We start from the raw sequence: 17,254 nt of genomic DNA, 5'->3' as shown, positions 1-17,254 counted from the left end.
GAGGAGGCTGGCTACCGGCCGTCAGCGGCTGGTGCCAGGCGCGGTGCCTGTGCTGCAGGTGATGCTGAGCCCAGGTGCTCAGGCTGGACAGCTCGGCCAAAAATTTTTGCAAGGAGCAGAGATAGCCAAAGCTGGGAAATGGCCAAAGATGGGGATGGGAACATAGCATTGATGGGTGACTGCTGACTCCTCATCCCAGCAAGATGCATGGTCTCTGCGTGCATGATTTTAGCATGGTTCAGGCCCATAAAAATCAAGAGCCATCGCCATCCACCTGGAGATCTCTGTCTCGTTCCCAAAGTCGGGAGCATTTAAACTCTGGAGCTGGCCACAGCAGACTGTTGTTTGAGCCTTGCTGCGCCACGCCATAGGCATCTGCAGCTTGCACCAAGCTCCTGCTTGCTTCTGCCCGCTCTGCTCCCTGCCTGGCCCAGCTCCTGCCTGCAGTTTAGTGCAGGAGCCTCCGTGCTTGTCCTGACACCTCGCTTTAGACTAGCTTCCACCAGGGCGTTCCTCCTCATTGCAGCTTGGCCCTGGTATTTTAGGAGATGTTTGTGCCTGTTTCCTCTGAACTCCTGAGGAGCTTGTGAGTCCCCTGACTCGGTCTCAAATGACTCCGCGTTCCTTTGTGCAGTACCCCGTGATGTGACAGTGTCCATCCTGCAGAATTAGCGCTGAAACAGGAGACCAAAATGTAGGAAGGAAAATACGGTTTCACTTCAGTTTTGCAGCATGGCTGACCCTCGTGTGACCAGCTGTCCTACCCCCATTTTGGGAAGGCAGTTAAAAAGCAGAGAGAAAACAAGAGCCACAGAGATAAACAGGCTGGAAAGGATGCCCTGTGCTTTGTGAGCAGCTTATCAAAAACAACATTGGGAGATGACTTGAGCACTTTTTTGGCAAGAAATACTGGGACTAACATGGCTCTTCAATCTGGAAGGGATGGAAAAGCCAAGAACCAAGTGTTGGAGCATGGTGCCAAGTCGGAGGTGCTGCAGCCAAGTGCACGCTGCTGGGCTGAGGCCAAGGGTTGCAGGAGATGCGATGGCCCATGGGGTAGGAGGTAGTCAAAGGGCTCCTGTGGGCTGTGCGCTCTGTGAAATGGAGGCTGTGAGGCACCCCAGGCACCCCAGGGTGCGGGGCCAGGCAGACAACAGATACCTGGGGACAAAAGCAAGACTTTGATCTTCTGCCCTGCGCGTCAGCCGCTTCCTCTGCATCACAGCCACTCGGAGAAGTGGCAGTGCCAGCTCCTGTGTTCCTGGGAGCAGATTTGAGCGATGCTGTGCTCCCTGCTCAACTCGTGGGCTGTACTGGGGTGCAATCAGCTATTATAGGTCCCAGAAGGAAGCTGGTAAATCCAGGTTTTTGCAACCTCAGAATCATGCTGCAACCCTGCTCCATGTTGGGGCTGGCAGGCACAGCTCTTAGGAGAGCCTGCCCTCTCTGCTCCTGTCTCCCCCAGCCAGCAGTGCAATATCCAAAAATTTCACACCACCATGAGTATCCCCATCCTCCAGAAGACCTTGTGGTTTTGGCCTTTGCTGCTGCATTTCTCAATTGCCCTGACTGAAAGAGGGGTGAGGTAGTTGGATCTGACCCTCGCCGGGAAAGCCATCGTGCTGCCTTGGAAGAGGTCACCCCATCCTGCTCTCTCCTGGCAATCCAGGTGCACACGGCCATGCTCAGGAGATCTGGTTCTTTGGCCACAATTCTGGCACGAGCTGCTGTGCAGCCTGAGGAAGAAGGGGGAGCCCAGCAGGCACCAGCATCTGGAAGAATATCTGCTGCCTCTTCTCCTGTAGCAAAGAGGTGGAGGAGGCAAGGGGTGGGCCATGCGCAGCCAGGAAAAGGCACTTGAGAGAGTGGAAACGCAGCAGGTAATGCTGAGAGCTAGCTGCAGCTCCGACTTCCCTTCAGAATAACACCCGTCTTTGCATCCTTCCTGGGGAAGCACCTGGGTCTGGCCTGGCTCTCCGCATTGTCCGCAACTGGCCCGGTGCTCCCACCTGTCAGCCGGAGAGGAGCCAGAAAGCACCGAGCACCTGGGGGAGAGGCGTGGGGCCGAGGGCAGTGTGGTCCCTCGTTCCTATGAATGCGCAGACGTGGGGTATCCCATGGACCTCCTCCTCAGAGACCTCTGGAGGGTTTTTTTTGCCTCTCTGCAGTGAGGAGGCTCATCTCCCTGTCTCTCCCACCACACAAGGAGGGAAGTGGACATGGTGGTGCTCGTTACTGCTGCTCTGCTTGCCAGGGGCTGGCACGGAGGCCCAGCAGAGAGGCTCACGCTTGGACACTGCCCCAGTGGGGTTAAAACAGCCTGGCTCTTTTAACGGGGCTTCCTTGCTTGCAAAGACTGGGTTTCACTGGGATTTTAACCCCCAAAGTCCTGGGGACACCTCTGTGCTCCTTGCACTACCCGAGCCTGCCTACAGGGAGGAGGGCGGGCAGTTATCCCTGCTTTATCCCTGCCCAGAGGATGCAGGGAGATGAGGTGATTAGCAAAGAGCAAGGCTTTAGCGTTGCTTCCCGCTTGACAGTTACATCTTTTGGCAAGATGCTGGCCCTCCCCAGGTGTAGCCAAGGGGGAGAGCAGCAGCACGAGGACAAATCCTTGGTGTGCACAGGGCTGATACCGCTCCTGCCAACAGACAAAGTGCCCAGGCAGCCGGGGCTGGTGGAGATCTAGCAGGAGCTGTTGTTGACCTGGAGCCTTCAGTGGCGCGAGGTCAGCCCGGCAAAGCTCCCGCTATCTCGGCGGCTGCACCGCGGGACTGTGCTGCTTGTCGTTGCTCTGATAGCAACTCTGCCCGGTGAGCCTGGCTGCTTTTATCTGGCGGTCAGGGCGGCTGTCGCTGCGGCAGGGGGGCTGCGGGGCTGGGGGCCTCGGACGAGTGTACAAACAAGCTCAGGATGTGAGCACAATAGCCAAGGATGGGCCTTTGAAAAGCAGGAGGACGCAGCATGGCCACCCTGGGGCACATCAAAGGTCTGTCTCGCTCTACACCGCCAAAAAAGCCTGTGTGTTTGATGGCTACCCGTGGACCTGGCCCCGGCATCGCGTCGACACAAGGGGCAGAGTGTTTGAGTGGTGGGAAGCGGAAAGGAAAATGGTGGCAGCGGGGAGAGGACCCACACGGGAGCTGGGACACAGCCCTGAGGGTCTCTGCCTCCAGATCATGGGTTTCTCACGAATTCCTCGGTCCTGTTTTGTTCTGGCCCTCACCAATCTGTATCTGGAGCGCAGCACAGACCCTCTTTTTCCTCCTTCAGTGCACTTCCAGGCAGGCATTTCAGGTCATTTTTGCAAAGTGCTTTGTGTGCAATTTTGCAAGCACTTTTCTTGAATCAGCAATTGCCACAGCTGGGGGCTGTTGGGGTTTTTCCTTTCTGGGCTTGGTGGTTTCAATCCTAGAAAGCCAGGGATGCCATCCACAATTTGTGGTGTTTCGATTGAGAAGCCCATGTAGCCAGAAAGTGACTGTTACCCAATAGCCTTGGAAAGCCGAGCTCTGAGCGATGTCTGGATGGAGACATGAAAGGACATGAAGATATGATGAGAGGGGTCTGCTTTGTATGCTGGACGTGCGCCTGCCCTACGTGGTCCTGCAGTACCTGCTATACCTCTCTAGCAGGATCAGTCCTGCAAGAGTCCCTCTCTGCTCACTCCTGTGCTCCCAAAAGGGCCTGGGAAGGGGCTGGAAAACACGAGAAAGTTTTGCCTCTGATTTGCTCTGCAATGCGTGCACACGCTGCTGCCTTCGGATAAAGGACAGCCCGAGCCTGCTCGGTGGGAACCACCCTCCACGATAAGGGCACATGTTGACTCAGGAGATTAGACCTGTCCACTGCTTTCTGTTTTTATAAAGTACATTTATTGGCAAAAGAGCAGCCCGAAGGACAAAGAAAAAAAACAACATAAAGAAGCAGCCAGCACCCTGTGCGGCATTGCAGGCTCTGAAGCGAAAAAGTGTCCCCAAGAGGGCTGGATGATGGTTCTGCTCTTGGGAAATGGTTGAAACCTGCAGGCGCTGGCCCCAGGCACCCGGGAGCAGCAGGCTAAGCCAGTGCCTGCTCTGTGGGTTTTTGATTGCAGAGCTCTCCTGGCCTCCGTGGCTTTTCTGCTTTTGAAGCCATTGTCAGGGTAATTAAACACTCCCAGGCAGGTGCTGGAGCCTTTTGCAACCCGAGATTTGGCTTTGTCTTGTCCGCCTGCTGGAAATGCCTTGTTTTAGGGCGGATTAATCTCTCACAGCAATATCTGAAAGCAAAAAGGCGGCTTTAATTGGGGTGGGATTAGCGCAGCTGGGCTGAGCAGGGAGAGCGGGAGCTTTCTCCCTACCTGCTAATTGCCCCTTATCTGCACTGGCAGCGGCTGCGACACCTGCCCATGGCTGCCTGCGTGCCAGCTTTGTGCCACGGGGGCGCAGGCGATGCCATGTGCCTTGTAGGTTTATTTATGGAGCAGAGGGTGAGATGTGGTGCTCAAACCAGGGGAGTTCGGTCCGGCTCCGGCAGCCAGAGGGCTCGGGATGCTTTTGGCAGTCAGGTGCCTGGCATGGCCCTGGGCGGCTCATGCCTTTCCCTTGGGCTGTTGCGGGGTCCCGGGTGCTGAGCTGAAACCTGTGAGCTGCAGTTTGCAGCCAGCCCCTGCCCATGGGTGCAGGCAGGCAGCAGGCATGGTTGATTTAAACGTGAGCCCGGGGTGTCATTTTCCCCAGGGCATGTGAAGCAGGTCACCCGCCTGCCTCAAGGGCAAATCTCCCAGGAGGTGTGTGCCTGCAGAAGGACTATGACTCTCCCATCTCTTGGAAATGAGAGATAAGCAGCCCTGTGCCTCGGCCAAATTGCTGACCTTCCCATCCCTGCTGGTCTGCCCTGCAACAGCCTCCCGCCCCAGGCAGGCACCGTCCCCCCATGTCCCCTTGCAAGGGACAGAGTGCCAAAGGCAAATGTCCATGGTGGGCTATGCAGAGGCACAACCTCGTCCCCCCCCCCATTTCGGCAGGCGTCCTTTGGGATGCACACACGGCAGGGCCGGGCCCCTGCTCGGTGGGAAAAGCTGACTTTACCCTAGGGGAATAAAAAATGTCAGTTTGTATTTTTGTCTCAATGTGGCCTGAAAGTTGAAGTCTTTCCTGCAGCTAAAAAAACTCTCTGGTCAAGCCAATGGAAACAACCTCTCCTGCTCCCTTCCCCGCTTCCCCAGTGAAGAGCGGGCTGGTATTTGTTCTTACCTCCTGACTTTTAGTCATTCTTGGCCCGTAAAGGAATGGTCAGCAGGGACCGTTTCCAGCACCAGCCTCTTCTTTAGCTCTGCTTGGCTCAGTCTGTCCACAGGAACTGCCCCGGGGGCTGCTGAGCCCGCCGTGCTGGTGCAGGCACCCGCCCCAGCTCCCTCCTCAGCTGGGTGCAGTTGTGGGTTTGGTTGGGTGCAATTACTCCTCTCTGGAGAGAGCGCCTTTCTTTTGCCTGTGCATGTCCCAGTGGCTTTTACAGCTTCCTCCAGATGTGAATTTGGAGGTTTTATTTATTACCCAGTGATGCAAAAGGGGCGAAGGGGTGCATGGTGATGCGCACCTCTCTGGAGGAACTGGTGCTGCCCCAGCCCTCCCTCCCCTCCTCCTCCTTGCTGTTGGAGCCTGGGGGTGAAACACCTTGTCCCTTTGCTTTATCCCTCAGCAGGGACTTGCAGGAAGAAGTGAGACCCAGGAGAGAGGCTTGGCCAGGGCTGAGCATTGCTTTGCTGTTAGTGAGCAAGAACGGGTGATGCTGAGCCCCTGCCACCCTCTGCCTTGGCTCCCTGCACCCCGTAGGGTGCTGTAAGGTGCCGTGCTCGTAGGCGTGGATGCCAGCCAGGTGGACAAAAACACATGCACCCACACATCTATGTCTCAAGTGTGGGCACACACACACGTACGTCCACACGTACGCCCCTATCCGCATGCGCACCCGACACAGGCACCCACGTGTGTGCCCACACCTCTCCGGGCATGCCCACCCCCTCCCGCCTCTCTGCCTGCTTGCCTGCCAAAGCAAGAGGGAGCAGGCAGCGGGGCAGGAGCGCTTGCCCGGCACCCTGGTGTGGATCCGGCACCTGTGGAGGTGACAGGAGGGGAAGGGAGGTGTTTTTCTTGGTTCCCACTGAGCTGCACTCGGAATGCTTTCCATCTCCCACCTGCAATGGGAGGCAGCATCACTCAGGGACAGCCTTGACCTGCTGAAGAAGACCCACTGAGGGCTGAAGGCTTTCCCCCAGCGAGCGGGACTGCTCCCCGTGCCCGACCCACGGCCATTGCGGGTGTCCCCGTGGGGTGGCTGAGGCCAGCAGGTGGGTGCTGCAGAGCCGGGAGGGCTTGGGGCCATCAGGGGAGCAGCACCCCCCTTCCACAAACACGCCATGTCTCTGCTGGCTCTCTGGGAAAATATTTGTCAGTCTGAGGCAGGGCTTTTTAAAAGCCTCAGCATTTTCACCTGCGAGCTTCTTGTGGGAGACAGACGAGTATGAAAATAAAACTCCCAACCAAAGCAGACACCCGCAGCCCACACGGAGTGTGTTTTTACCTTGCCATTCTCAAAAAGCAAACATCAGCAGTGACGTGCAATATTTTAGGTGGCCGCGGCAGAAAAAAGCCCCTCTGTTTTTCAAACAAGGTGCCTTTTCATTCAGAGGTTGGCGGTGGCTCTGAGAAGCCGGCGGCGTTTCACCGAGACGCCCACTGGAAATGCAGACGTTGCCTTACAGCAGCAAAACGCTTCTTTGCATCCGAAGCCTCAGAGCGGGGAGGAAGTGGCGCCTGAGGGTGTTGACTGCGGTATTTCCGCAGGATCCCCCCGGCCAGGTTGGGGACCACCGGCCGTTTGTTTGTCCCCTTTGAAGGAGACAAAGCCCCCGCCACGCCGAGCCCCATGGCTTGGTTGCTTCCGCTCCGGCCGAGCGCGGCACCGTCAGACGTGGTTCTCACCTCTCCCAGGCTGCTGGGAGGAAAAGCAAACAGAAAGGAGGCCAGAAGGGCTGGGCAGAAGATGGGGGTGTTATCAGGTGCCCCATCTGCAAGGCTCTGTTCAAAAGGGAGGAGAAGGCAGCATCAAAGCTGCTCCAATGGCCTCGGTCCAGATGGGAGAAGGGTTTCATCCAGCTTCTGCCAGGGTTCTTCCTGCTCACGGTGGGCTCCCCTTCCTCCCACGCCAGGGACAAGCCCCACCATCCTCCTCCTCTCCTCTGGCTGGGAGACAGACCCTCGGGGTGACAGTAACGGGATGCTGGGCATTGCGAAGGGCAGCACCCTGCCTTGGGCATCCCCTTCGGTCACCTTTGGGGCCGGGGGGACCCTTGGGCAGGAGCAGCAGGGCCAGTCCCCCGGGAGCACTGGTTTGGAAGCGTGATTGAGCCTACGGCTCAGGTGATAAGCAAGCCCGTAAGGATGAGCTGTTCCACTCTTGAGGGCACACCCATCCCAGCTCACTGCAATTTATATACACTATATAAGATCCTATATAGTATACAAAGTCATATACATATTTATAGATGCATGTGTATACATTATGTATGGCTTCTCCATGAATATATATATATATATATATATGGTCAAACAGTCTCAGCAGTTTTGGGAAGAGGCATTTTGCTGACCTGAATTGCAGAGTTGGGCCGCTGAGGGCCTGCAAGCAGGTTCCCTGGGGGGTGACCCCTCTAGGTGCTCTGGGATGGACGCGGTGATGCCCCCGGTTGTGCCAACGTCCCACTTCTCTCCCCAGCCTAGCCCTGCGGCACGGGAGCCTGGTCAAGGTGGCAGCATCCGCGGTGGCACCCAGACCTGCCCGGGGAGGGGGCAGGAGGGTCCCTGGGGGTGTCACCAGGGCTGCGCGCAGGAGCCGGCCCCACGGCCATGGCCGGGCAGTGTTTCTGAGAGCCGGGCCCGTCGGGGAGTGAGGCACGGGGATTTTGCCCACGCACCCTCTGCATCACTTCTGCCTCCCGAGAGGGCGAGGGAGGGGGTGATGAAACATCTGGGGGCTGGCTTTTCCATGAAGTGGCGTGCTGCTCTCGTTAGCAAAAATCCCCAGCTCTCCCTTGCACTCCCACCCCGGGGTGGGGGACGGGTGATGCAGCCCTCGCTGGGGGTGACACCCTCAGCGTGCTGCACGCCTCCGGTCTCACCCCACCATCGGTGCCCCATGGCCACCCCACTGGTGTGTCCCATTGCCCGCGGCCGGGCAGGGGGCTCAGGGCTGCAGAGGGGGTTCACCCGGTGTGGTGTCTGGTGGGAATGATCCTTACCCCCTCGTGCTGGGAGAAGGGGGATTTTCCCTGCCCGGGGGGGAGGCTGAGGGCAACAGGACTCCTACCCCGCTGAGCCCCTCTGAGGCCGGCGTTTCTCCTGGTGACCTTGAGGCAGAGGCTGGAGGCAGCCAGCTGGCTCTGAGGGCAGCGTGTCCCCGTCTGAAATGCCAGCTCCGTCTATAAATAACACCTGGCATGAGTCTCTCCCTGGGCATCGGAGCGATGAGAGACTGAACCCTCTCTGCCCTTGTGCCGCAGGGCTCTTGCCCCGTTTTACAGGTGGGGAAACAGGCATGGTGGGGTCCTTGACCCTGCCTCACAGCCAGCCTGTGAGTTTGCAGGGCACTGGGAAGTGTTTTCCAGTGGCAGAGGGACTGCTCCCTGCCAGGAAGGGGAGGATTTGAGGGGGGCTATTGCTCTGCCAGGGGGTCCACACCTTGTGCCACCCCAGCTGTGCTCTTCGGGGAGCCAGGGAGCCTTCCCCTGCCCAGAGAAGGGGACGTGCAGGGGCCCGGTGTCTCACACCCCTGCAGTAGCCCCCCTGCCCTCCTCGCTCGCTGCTCCCTCCTGGCTGTATCTCCTAGGTGCAGCTCCCGCCCCACCAGCTGCCTCCTGGGGCAATCGGTGGGGAGCACACGGGCCTTATCTGTGGGCCAGCCGTGGGCAGGGCTCCCTGCCATCCCTATCAGCGGGGCAGCTCCAGACCTGAGGCCGAGGGAAGCCAGCCCCATCCCTGCCGCATTGGGGCCAGGGCTGGGGGCATTGCTACGGCCCCATGCTGACTGTTGCAGGGGGATGCTCGAGGTGCCCAGGACCTCTCTCCAGCCTGGTGGCGAGCGTGACGCTGCTGGATTTGCAGGGGTCCAGCCGAGGCCGTCGCACTGGGTGGTTGTGGGTTGTGTCGGAGCATGTGAAGGCGGATGGTGGCAGCAGCCTTGTGTGACCACCAGCAGGATCCAGCCCCCCCATCCACTTCCACCTCAGCAACAGTTTCCTTACCGGGGCGATGCTTGCGGCGCCGGGGGGGGCCAGACAGGGCCAGCACCCTGGGAAAAGCTTTCCTGTCCCTTTCACAAGTCTGGTTGACCTCCACGTTTTATTTGTTTCTTGAGTCACGCCCACCCTCCTGCTTCCAGCTGCTTGGCAGGGTGCTGCCGCAACACTGGAGGGATGGGGACGCCGCCTCTCCCCTAAACCCCTGGGGTGGGGGGTACCAGGGTCATCTGTGGGCATGCAGAGCATGGGCATCCCTACAATGAGGTGCACGTGGAGTGTGGTTTCCCCAGAGGTTGGTGCCAGGCATCCCCCCATGCCACAGGGTCCCATTCCTCTCGGGGTGCTGGTCCTGCCTGGCAGAGGGACTGGGCAGAGTGAGGGATGTCCCTCGGGAGAGGTAGCGTCCTGGCCGCTCTGTCCCGCTGAGCAGGGTCCGTCCCTCTGTGTTCTGGGACAGCAGTGACCATGGATCACCAAAAGCTTGGGGTGAAGATCTTTTATTGTCCGCTTGTCTGGCTGGACCACAGCCTGAGCTGGGTGTGAGGTTCTCACTCCTCAGAGTCCCCACTATCCACTGCGGCCCCAGGCTCTGGGTGGGAGAGGAGAGCGTGGGGAGGAATGCGTTTTGGCCTCCTACCAGCTCCTACCAGGGCTTTGAATGAGGATTTTCCTTCCCTGCCATGTTCTAGCCGTGGGGAAGCTGGTGATGGTTGGCTGGGAGCCTGCCGTGCCCGCCGGGGTCGGCCCCTCTGGCCATAACCACGGGGAATTAGAGATGGGTGGAAAACTGTCTAAAAACCATGCAAGTATTTGTGTTTCAAGCACTTTTCCAAGTATTGGGGAATGCTGACAAAGCAGCAGCGTGGGCAATGCAGGCATGCTGAGAGGGTCCACTTGGCTTTTTTTTGGGGGCAGGATTTCAATGGTCAAACAGTTTTGTTTAAAATAAAAAAGCTAACCGAGCAAATGGGGAGATTTGCCAGCGCTGCCACTAGCCCCTCTGCCAGCTCCTCAGGGCAAAACAGCCACCCTGATGTTGAGGGGGCCATGAGCCTTCAAACCACCCCTGCCCTGGGCCGGTGGGTACATGGCTCTCGTCTCGGTGCTCCTTCTCTGCTGAAGGGGTTTTTGGCAGGAAAGGGGCTCCCCATGCCCGGTGCTGCTCTGCCCTGGAGCATCCCGGAGGGCTGGGGCTGAGGTCGAGCCGGCGGGGCTTGCCCAGAGCCTTGCGTGGCCCCCTGTCCCGCCCATGCCAGGGGATGCTCACCTGCCGTTGGCTCCTGCCCATCCTGCCAGCTTTCGGCTGTGGAAGCAGCCTGTGTGGAGAAGGGTGACGGGGGGAGAAGGGTGGCTATGGACCCTGGTGGCCCCAGGACCGCCCATCCCAAGCGTGGACAGGGGCTGGAATAAGGGGAGAAGTTGGGGGGACCCTGGGCTACCCCATCCCGCTGCATTTCCCCTCTCCACACCCGTCTCCGCCAGTTCCTGGGGCAGGTCAGGGCAAGCAAGTCACAGGCACATCCCATCCTGCCGGTGCAGGGAGGGCTCAGGGCCGTGGGCTGCAGGGGTGAGAGCCCTCTGTGTCCCCGGGGGGCAGCTCTGGGGTGTGACACCCAGCCCCACAGCACGCCGTCCACAGCAGGACGGTGCGACGGACGTGTCCTGGCCCCACGCGGGGTGGGACGGGGTGGGCTTGGGCATGGTGATGGGACTGGGGGCTCGGTGCAAGTGGAGGTGGGTCAGTGCTGCCGGGTGTCACTGGTGCATCCGGCACCAAGAGGGGATGGAGAGGGGAGCGTGTGCAGCGATGGAGCCCCCCGTGCACGCGTGTGCATGTATGGTGGGACCAACTCATGCAGAGCATCGATACGTGGGGCTGCCCCCCTGCTCTGGGCTTGCGGTCCAGCCATGTCCTGCATCCCCCTCCCGGGCTGACGGGATGCTCCATGCCCTGCAGCCGTACCTGGCATCTCGGCGTGTGCTGTGCTCGGGGGATGCAGCGGACACAGGGCTCAATCAGGCTCAGGTAGACAGTGGCGAGGAGGGTCATCATGATGCTGCAGCAGTGAGTCAGGGACAAACAGACACAGGTGTGCCGGGCAAGGGGACCACCGCGTGCCCCTGTGCAGTGAGCACCCATGGGTGGTGCTGGCCCCGGGGCTATGTGCAGACAGGGGAATAGGCTCCTGCATGCGATAGCCTGGGCGGTGCAGCATGTGTGCGTGCGTGCCAGGGCAGGGCTCTGCCTCCCCGGGCTCAGGATACGTGCAGATCATCACTGTGATGATGGACCACAGGGGGAGGAGTACCAGGTAGATGAGGCAGGACAGCAGGACCGCCATGACATAGCCCACGGTGACCGTCATGAAGAAGCAGATGCAGCAGATGTCATAGGAGCTGATGTGTTTCTTCAGCCATAGGCAATGCTGGTGAAACTGGTGCGGCACAGGGGTGCTGGGCAGGGGGGGCCCCCCATAGGTCCCGTGCATCCCATGGGGCCAGGAGCACCCAGGGCTGTGGCTGCCTACTGCACAGTGCTGCATGCAGGGGCTGCATGTGCATGGGGGGGTGTGCTTGTGGAAAGCAGGGCTGAGCGTGTCTGTCTGTGCAAGGGGCGTGCAAAGGGTGTCTGAGTGCACCGGGCTGGGTGCGCAGCATGCAGGATGTATGGACAGTGGTATAGGGTGCAACACAGAGAGCTGTGTGTGCTGCGCACAACGTATAGGGCTAGGTGTAGGGGCTGCAGGGAGTAGGGCTTGGTGTGCAAGGTGTAATGTATAGGGATGGGTGTATATGGGGTGCAGCATGTAGAGTTGAGCATGCAAGCTACAGATAGGGTCTACGAGGTGCAGTGTGCCAGGTTAGGTGTGGGGGCACAGTATATAGGGCAGGATGGGGGGGTATACAGTGTGTAGGGACAGGGGTACAGGACTTGGTTAATGGGGCTGAGGGGTGGGGTGGGTAGGGCCGGGTGTGCACGGCACCTCGGACACGCGCAGAGCCCCCAGGCTCCTGGGGTACCCCGTGTCCCTCACCTCCATGGAGCGGTTGCAGCGGGGGCAGCGGAGGATGTGTGGCCAGCTGTGACGGTGGCACCCACATGGGCAGCGCTGTCTTGCTGTGCTGCAGAGTCCCTGCTTCAGCCTGTCCTCCAAGGCCACTGCTGCAGGAGACATGTGGGGAGACTGTGTCCCCCCAGCCCGAGGGCCAGCCCCTGGGGCCACCCGGCCATGGAGCAGCCCCTGCTCCCCTGTCACCCCACCTAGCTGGAGGAGCCTCAGGTTGACTACGCTGAGCAGGACCAAGCTGGTGAGAGCCAGGAGGAAGAGGACGGTGGTGGAGCTGGGGACCCGCAGCGCGACGTGCAGAACCAGCGAGCTGCACCTGCAAGCAGGGGTACGGGGAGGATGGGGCCGGGGTCAGGCCCTGGGGCTGCTGTGGGAGAGGCAGAGAGCGGGTAGAGACCCTTGGGGTGCTCAGCCCCAGGGGCTGCTGGAGCTGGGTGGTGGTGGGGAAGAGGACGCAGGTCCAGGCCGTTTGAGCTGATGCCTGGTTCTAATGTCTCGAGGACACTGGTGTGAAACAGCAGCTCTGCTGCCCCATGTCCCTGGGACGGGGCTCGGCCCGCGGCTATGGGGTGACTTACAGGAAGGAGACCAGCAAGGTCAGGTAGATCAGGGTGCTGAAACAAAGGGAGATGAGAAGCTCCGTGGTGGGTCAGGCAGCTGCAGGGCCCTGGCCTTGCAGGATGGACAGCATCCCGCTCCCACAGCAGCCACAGTGAGAAACACATCCCCCCATTCCGTTCCCATGGCAACCACAGCATCCCCCTCCTCCCTCCCATCCCATTCCCACCGCAACTGCAGCATCCTGTTCCCATGGCAGGGTGCAGGGGACCCATTTGGGGTGCCAGTGCCACTCTGGCTTCAGCAGGAGCCCACTGCCAGAGGGGCAAAGGGTGGGGGCTCAAAGGTCCCTGGGGACCCAGTACAAACCAGCGCTCATTTTCCTTGGGGTGCTGGGAGGACACCAGGAGCTGTGGGCACCCCTGGGACCCATGAGGATGCTGGGATCCATCTAGGACAAGGATACGCTGCTCCCCATGCCTAACGCCCCAGCTCCCCACTCATTGTGCCCCCTCCAGCTGGCCATCCCCCTCCCCAGTCCTGGGCTCTGCTTCTGTCCCAAGAGGCCGGGGCGCTGAGCCGGGGTGCTGAGTGTTGGGCCAGCCCTGCCCTCTAGCGTCGTGGGAGCTGCTCTCAGCAGGGCTCAGCCCCCGGCTGCCGGGAGCTGAGCCGTTACAAACTCCTCATGTGGCCCGCAGAGCCGTGCAGGGTCTGGCAGGCTTCCCACGGCCCCGCAGCATCACCTCCCACCCAGCCACTGCTGCTGAGGGGACATGAGGATGAGTCCTGGACCCTGTATGGCACCACGGGGACACCTGGCACCACAAGCCCATCTCCAGGCTGCCCGAGGGGGTGCGTAGGCAGTGTCACCCCAGCACAGGTGCCCTGCTCCCCAAGCTTTGGGGACGCGCAGGCGTGCCGGCACGAATGATAACTGCCTCCCCCGGCACCCCGGGTCGATAACCGGACGGCCAAGGTGCTTGGTGGGGCCGGGACGGCGTGGGGGCACGCCAATGGGCGCCCGCAGAGGCGGGAAAGGGAGGGGAGTGCTGGAGGCTGCTGGTTAAACTGGAACGAGGCGTGGCGGCCTCCCCGCGGTCCCTGCCCTGGGGACTCTGACCCCACGGGCCGGCGAGGGGAGCCGAGGCAGGCGGTGCCGAGCAGCCCTGCAGCTGCTGGGACAGAGACGGGGAGGAGCAGAACAGGATGGACCCCACCATGGAGCTGGCAGAGGACCCCAGGTGGGTGCCAGGGACCCCTGTGCTGCTTTGCAGCCAGGCAAATCCAACTTTTTGGAGCAAAATTTTGGGTTATTCCCTCTGTAAAGGAAGGGAGGCGTTTGGGGGTGAGGCAAACCACCCTGGGGACCCTGCGGGGCTGGGTGACCCCACATCCCTGCCAGCCCTGTGCAGCACACCCCTTCTTCTCCGCAGGTTCCCCCGCCCGTTGGTGGAGATGCTGATCAGGAACTTCAGCGTGCCAGCAGCCTGCTTCTCCCTGCCGCCCACCTCCTGGCAGCTGCTGCAGCGTAGGTGGGGGGACTGGGTGGGGGGGACCCTCCTCTCGCCACCGGTGGGAGCAGGACGGGGGTGAAGGAGGTAGGGGGGCTGCGGCGGGTGCAGGCAGGGAGCAGCCCCAGGGAAGGGGGAGGCAGCGGGGTGCTGCCAGGGTCTCAGCCTCCCACCCCATAGCCCTGCCTGCAGGGACGGGGGCGGCCCAGGGAGGGCCAGTACCGGGGCAGATGACATGGGACACGGGAGAAGCGGGGCAGAAGCACCAGCTCTGGCATGGCCAGACATGCCGAGGATGTGGCAAGGGGCTTCCCAAACCTGTGGAGTGGTGGGTTGGGTGGCAGCTCCCTGCTGTGGTGGCCCCAAGGGGGACAGGACAGGACAGGCTTCTCACGCCTCCCTGGCAGAGCTGGACATGGCCCAACTTGCCATCATGGGCCTTGCCACCATCATGACGCTGCTGTCGGTTGCGATCTTCGTGGAAGAGGCTTTCTACCTCACCCGCAAGATCCGCTGCCCCATCAAGATGAAGACCCTCCGCTGGAGCAGCTCAGCCCCTACGGTAAGCTGAGGTGTGGGGGTGGTGGGGACATCACACCGGGGGGCCAAGGCCACCCAAGGGGTGCCAGCCCAGAGGAGGGGGGGAGCGGCAGTGTGCCAAGCTCGCATCTCCCCCAGGTTGTGTCTGTGGTCAGCTGCTTTGGGCTGTGGATCCCACGCTCCATGATGGTGGTGGAGATGGCTACCACGGCGTGAGTATCACCTACCCCGGAGCAGTGGCACCGGGGAGCCTGTAGAGCCTGACCTGCCTTCCTCCTCCTCCCCAGGTACTTTGCCATCTGCTTCTACCTCCTGATGCTGGTCATGGTGGAGGGCTTTGGGGGGAAGGAGGCGGTGCTGAGCACCCTGAAGGACGTGCCCATGGTGGTCAGCACTGGGCCCTGCTGCTGCTGCTGCCCCTGCCTGCCCCGAATCACCATGAGCAGGTGAGGGAGAGCCGGGGTAATCCCCTGCCCTTAGGGAGGGCTTTGACCCCCTGCTTCTGCTGGGGTGGAAGAGAAGTCCTTGGGCAGGGGCTTGGGGACCTCAGGGTGCTACCGGTCTCTCTCGCTGTGCCAGGAGAAAGCTTCAACTGCTGATGCTGGGGACTTTCCAGTACGCCTTCTGCAGGGTGGTCGCCGTCTTCCTGGGGCTGGTCCTGGCCGCCGAGGGGAACTACAACCCTGCTGACGTGAGTGCCAGGGCACAGGGATGGGCAGGGGGACGTCCTGGACAGGGAGCCTCCACCAGCCCTCCCCTTGCCCAGCAGCTTTGTCAGCCCAGGCGCGTTTTCTGTGTGTCCTCCCCCAGATCTCGGCAGAGAGCGTGGCCCTCTGGATCAACACTGTGGTTGGCGCCTCCACCCTTTTCGGGCTGTGGGCCCTGGGCATCCTCTTCCGGCAGGCCCGGCTGCACCTGACCGAGCAGAACATCAAGGCCAAGTTCTCCTGCTTCCAGGTTAGCCCCTGTCCTGCCTGGCTCCCCCCGAGGTGAGGGGCTCCTCTGGCATGAATGGGATGAGACAGCGTGGGGGGAGATGGCGGGGCAGGAGCTGCTGGCAGGCGAGAGCCAGGTCTGGCTGCGGGAGAGCGGGGAAGGCGAAGGGCAGGAGGCTGGCAGCGGTGCAGCCCCCACCACCTCGGGTGTTGGTGGTTGCAGGTCCTCCTCCTCCTGACGGCACTGCAGCCCGCCATCTTCAGCATCCTGGCCAACAATGGCAACATCGCCTGCTCACCGCCCTTCTCCTCCAAGGCCAGGTCACAGCGTAAGTCAGGAGACGAGGGAGCAGCGTTGCGTGCTCCCAGCCGAGCCCCTCCATCACACAGCAGGGTGTGGGGAATGGGCACGGTGGATGAAGGCAGCTTCGAATGACCCTTCTCTTCCAGAGATGAACATGCAGCTGTTGATCCCCCAAACCTTCATCTTGGCAGTGGTGACGCGGATGTATTACCGCAAGCAGGACGACAAGCCGGGCTACCAGCCCGTCAGCTTCACACCCGCAGGCACCGATGTCAAGGCATGAGCAGGAGGGAGCAACTGGGGTGCCAAGAGGCAGAGTGAGACGAGGGCTAGTTTGCCCTGTACAACCACCTCGTCCTCCTCCGGCCCTGGGGAGCCGCTGGCAGCAGAGGAGGCAGAGGGAGAAAGGGCATCCTGGCATGGGGTGAAAGGGTCTGAAACCTGAAAGCCACAAGCCAAAGGGATCCGTGAAGCCGCCTCCAGCCCAGGGGGCTCTTGTCTGGCACTGAATAAAGATAAATTTGTACCTGAGTCTTGCGTTGGTGACTGGGCTCAGATCATCTCCTGCCCAGACCGGGCAGGAGATGACTCCACACAGGGGGAAGAAGACAGAGCCCAGACCAGCACAGCCATGGCATGGCACGGGGTGCCCAACACCCAGCCATGACACTGACCTCTGGGTGCTGCTGGCTGGGGTCCAACAGCCAAGGCAATGCCAGGGCAGCGGCGTTTTCTCCCGAGACCTCTGGATGGGTCTGGCCTGTCCCTGGGGCACGTCCTCCGCAGCAGTGGCTGCTCCCGAGAGCACAGCAGGAGCATCCACACCTGCCAGCCTGGGGCCAGGCAAAGGAAGGAGCCTTGAAGCACCTTCATGACACAGGCAAGTAGTTAATGCTGCCTTAACCAGCCTTGCCCAGGCTCTGCTCCGCTAACAGTATCGGCTCTACACCTACAACAGAGGTGGGGATGGACGTCAGGAATGATGATGACTTGCAGAAACCACTGGGTAATCTTTTGACCCCCACTGAAGCATCTTCTCACTCAAACCACTGCTAAGACGG

General features: G+C 60.8%; 1 protein-coding gene across 1 annotated transcript; it reads left to right on the top strand.

The window, feature by feature from the left end:
• The first annotated feature begins 14,040 nt into the window (after window positions 1-14,040).
• SLC51A (solute carrier family 51 member A) lies at window positions 14,041-16,724 on the top strand. Its single transcript, XM_076340640.1, has 9 exons — window positions 14,041-14,144; window positions 14,337-14,431; window positions 14,822-14,976; window positions 15,093-15,166; window positions 15,242-15,400; window positions 15,534-15,645; window positions 15,765-15,911; window positions 16,113-16,218; window positions 16,340-16,724. The coding sequence occupies exons 1-9, from the start codon at window positions 14,110-14,112 to the stop codon at window positions 16,474-16,476; spliced, it is 1,020 nt and encodes a 339-aa protein (XP_076196755.1). The 5' UTR covers window positions 14,041-14,109; the 3' UTR covers window positions 16,477-16,724.
• Window positions 16,725-17,254: the final 530 nt, after the last annotated feature.

This window comes from Aptenodytes patagonicus, chromosome 6, assembly GCF_965638725.1.
Source record: "Aptenodytes patagonicus chromosome 6, bAptPat1.pri.cur, whole genome shotgun sequence".
Lineage (NCBI taxonomy): Eukaryota > Metazoa > Chordata > Aves > Sphenisciformes > Spheniscidae > Aptenodytes > Aptenodytes patagonicus.
The sequence above is the reverse complement of the archived record's forward strand: the minus strand, read 5'-3'. Positions and strand labels throughout refer to the sequence as shown.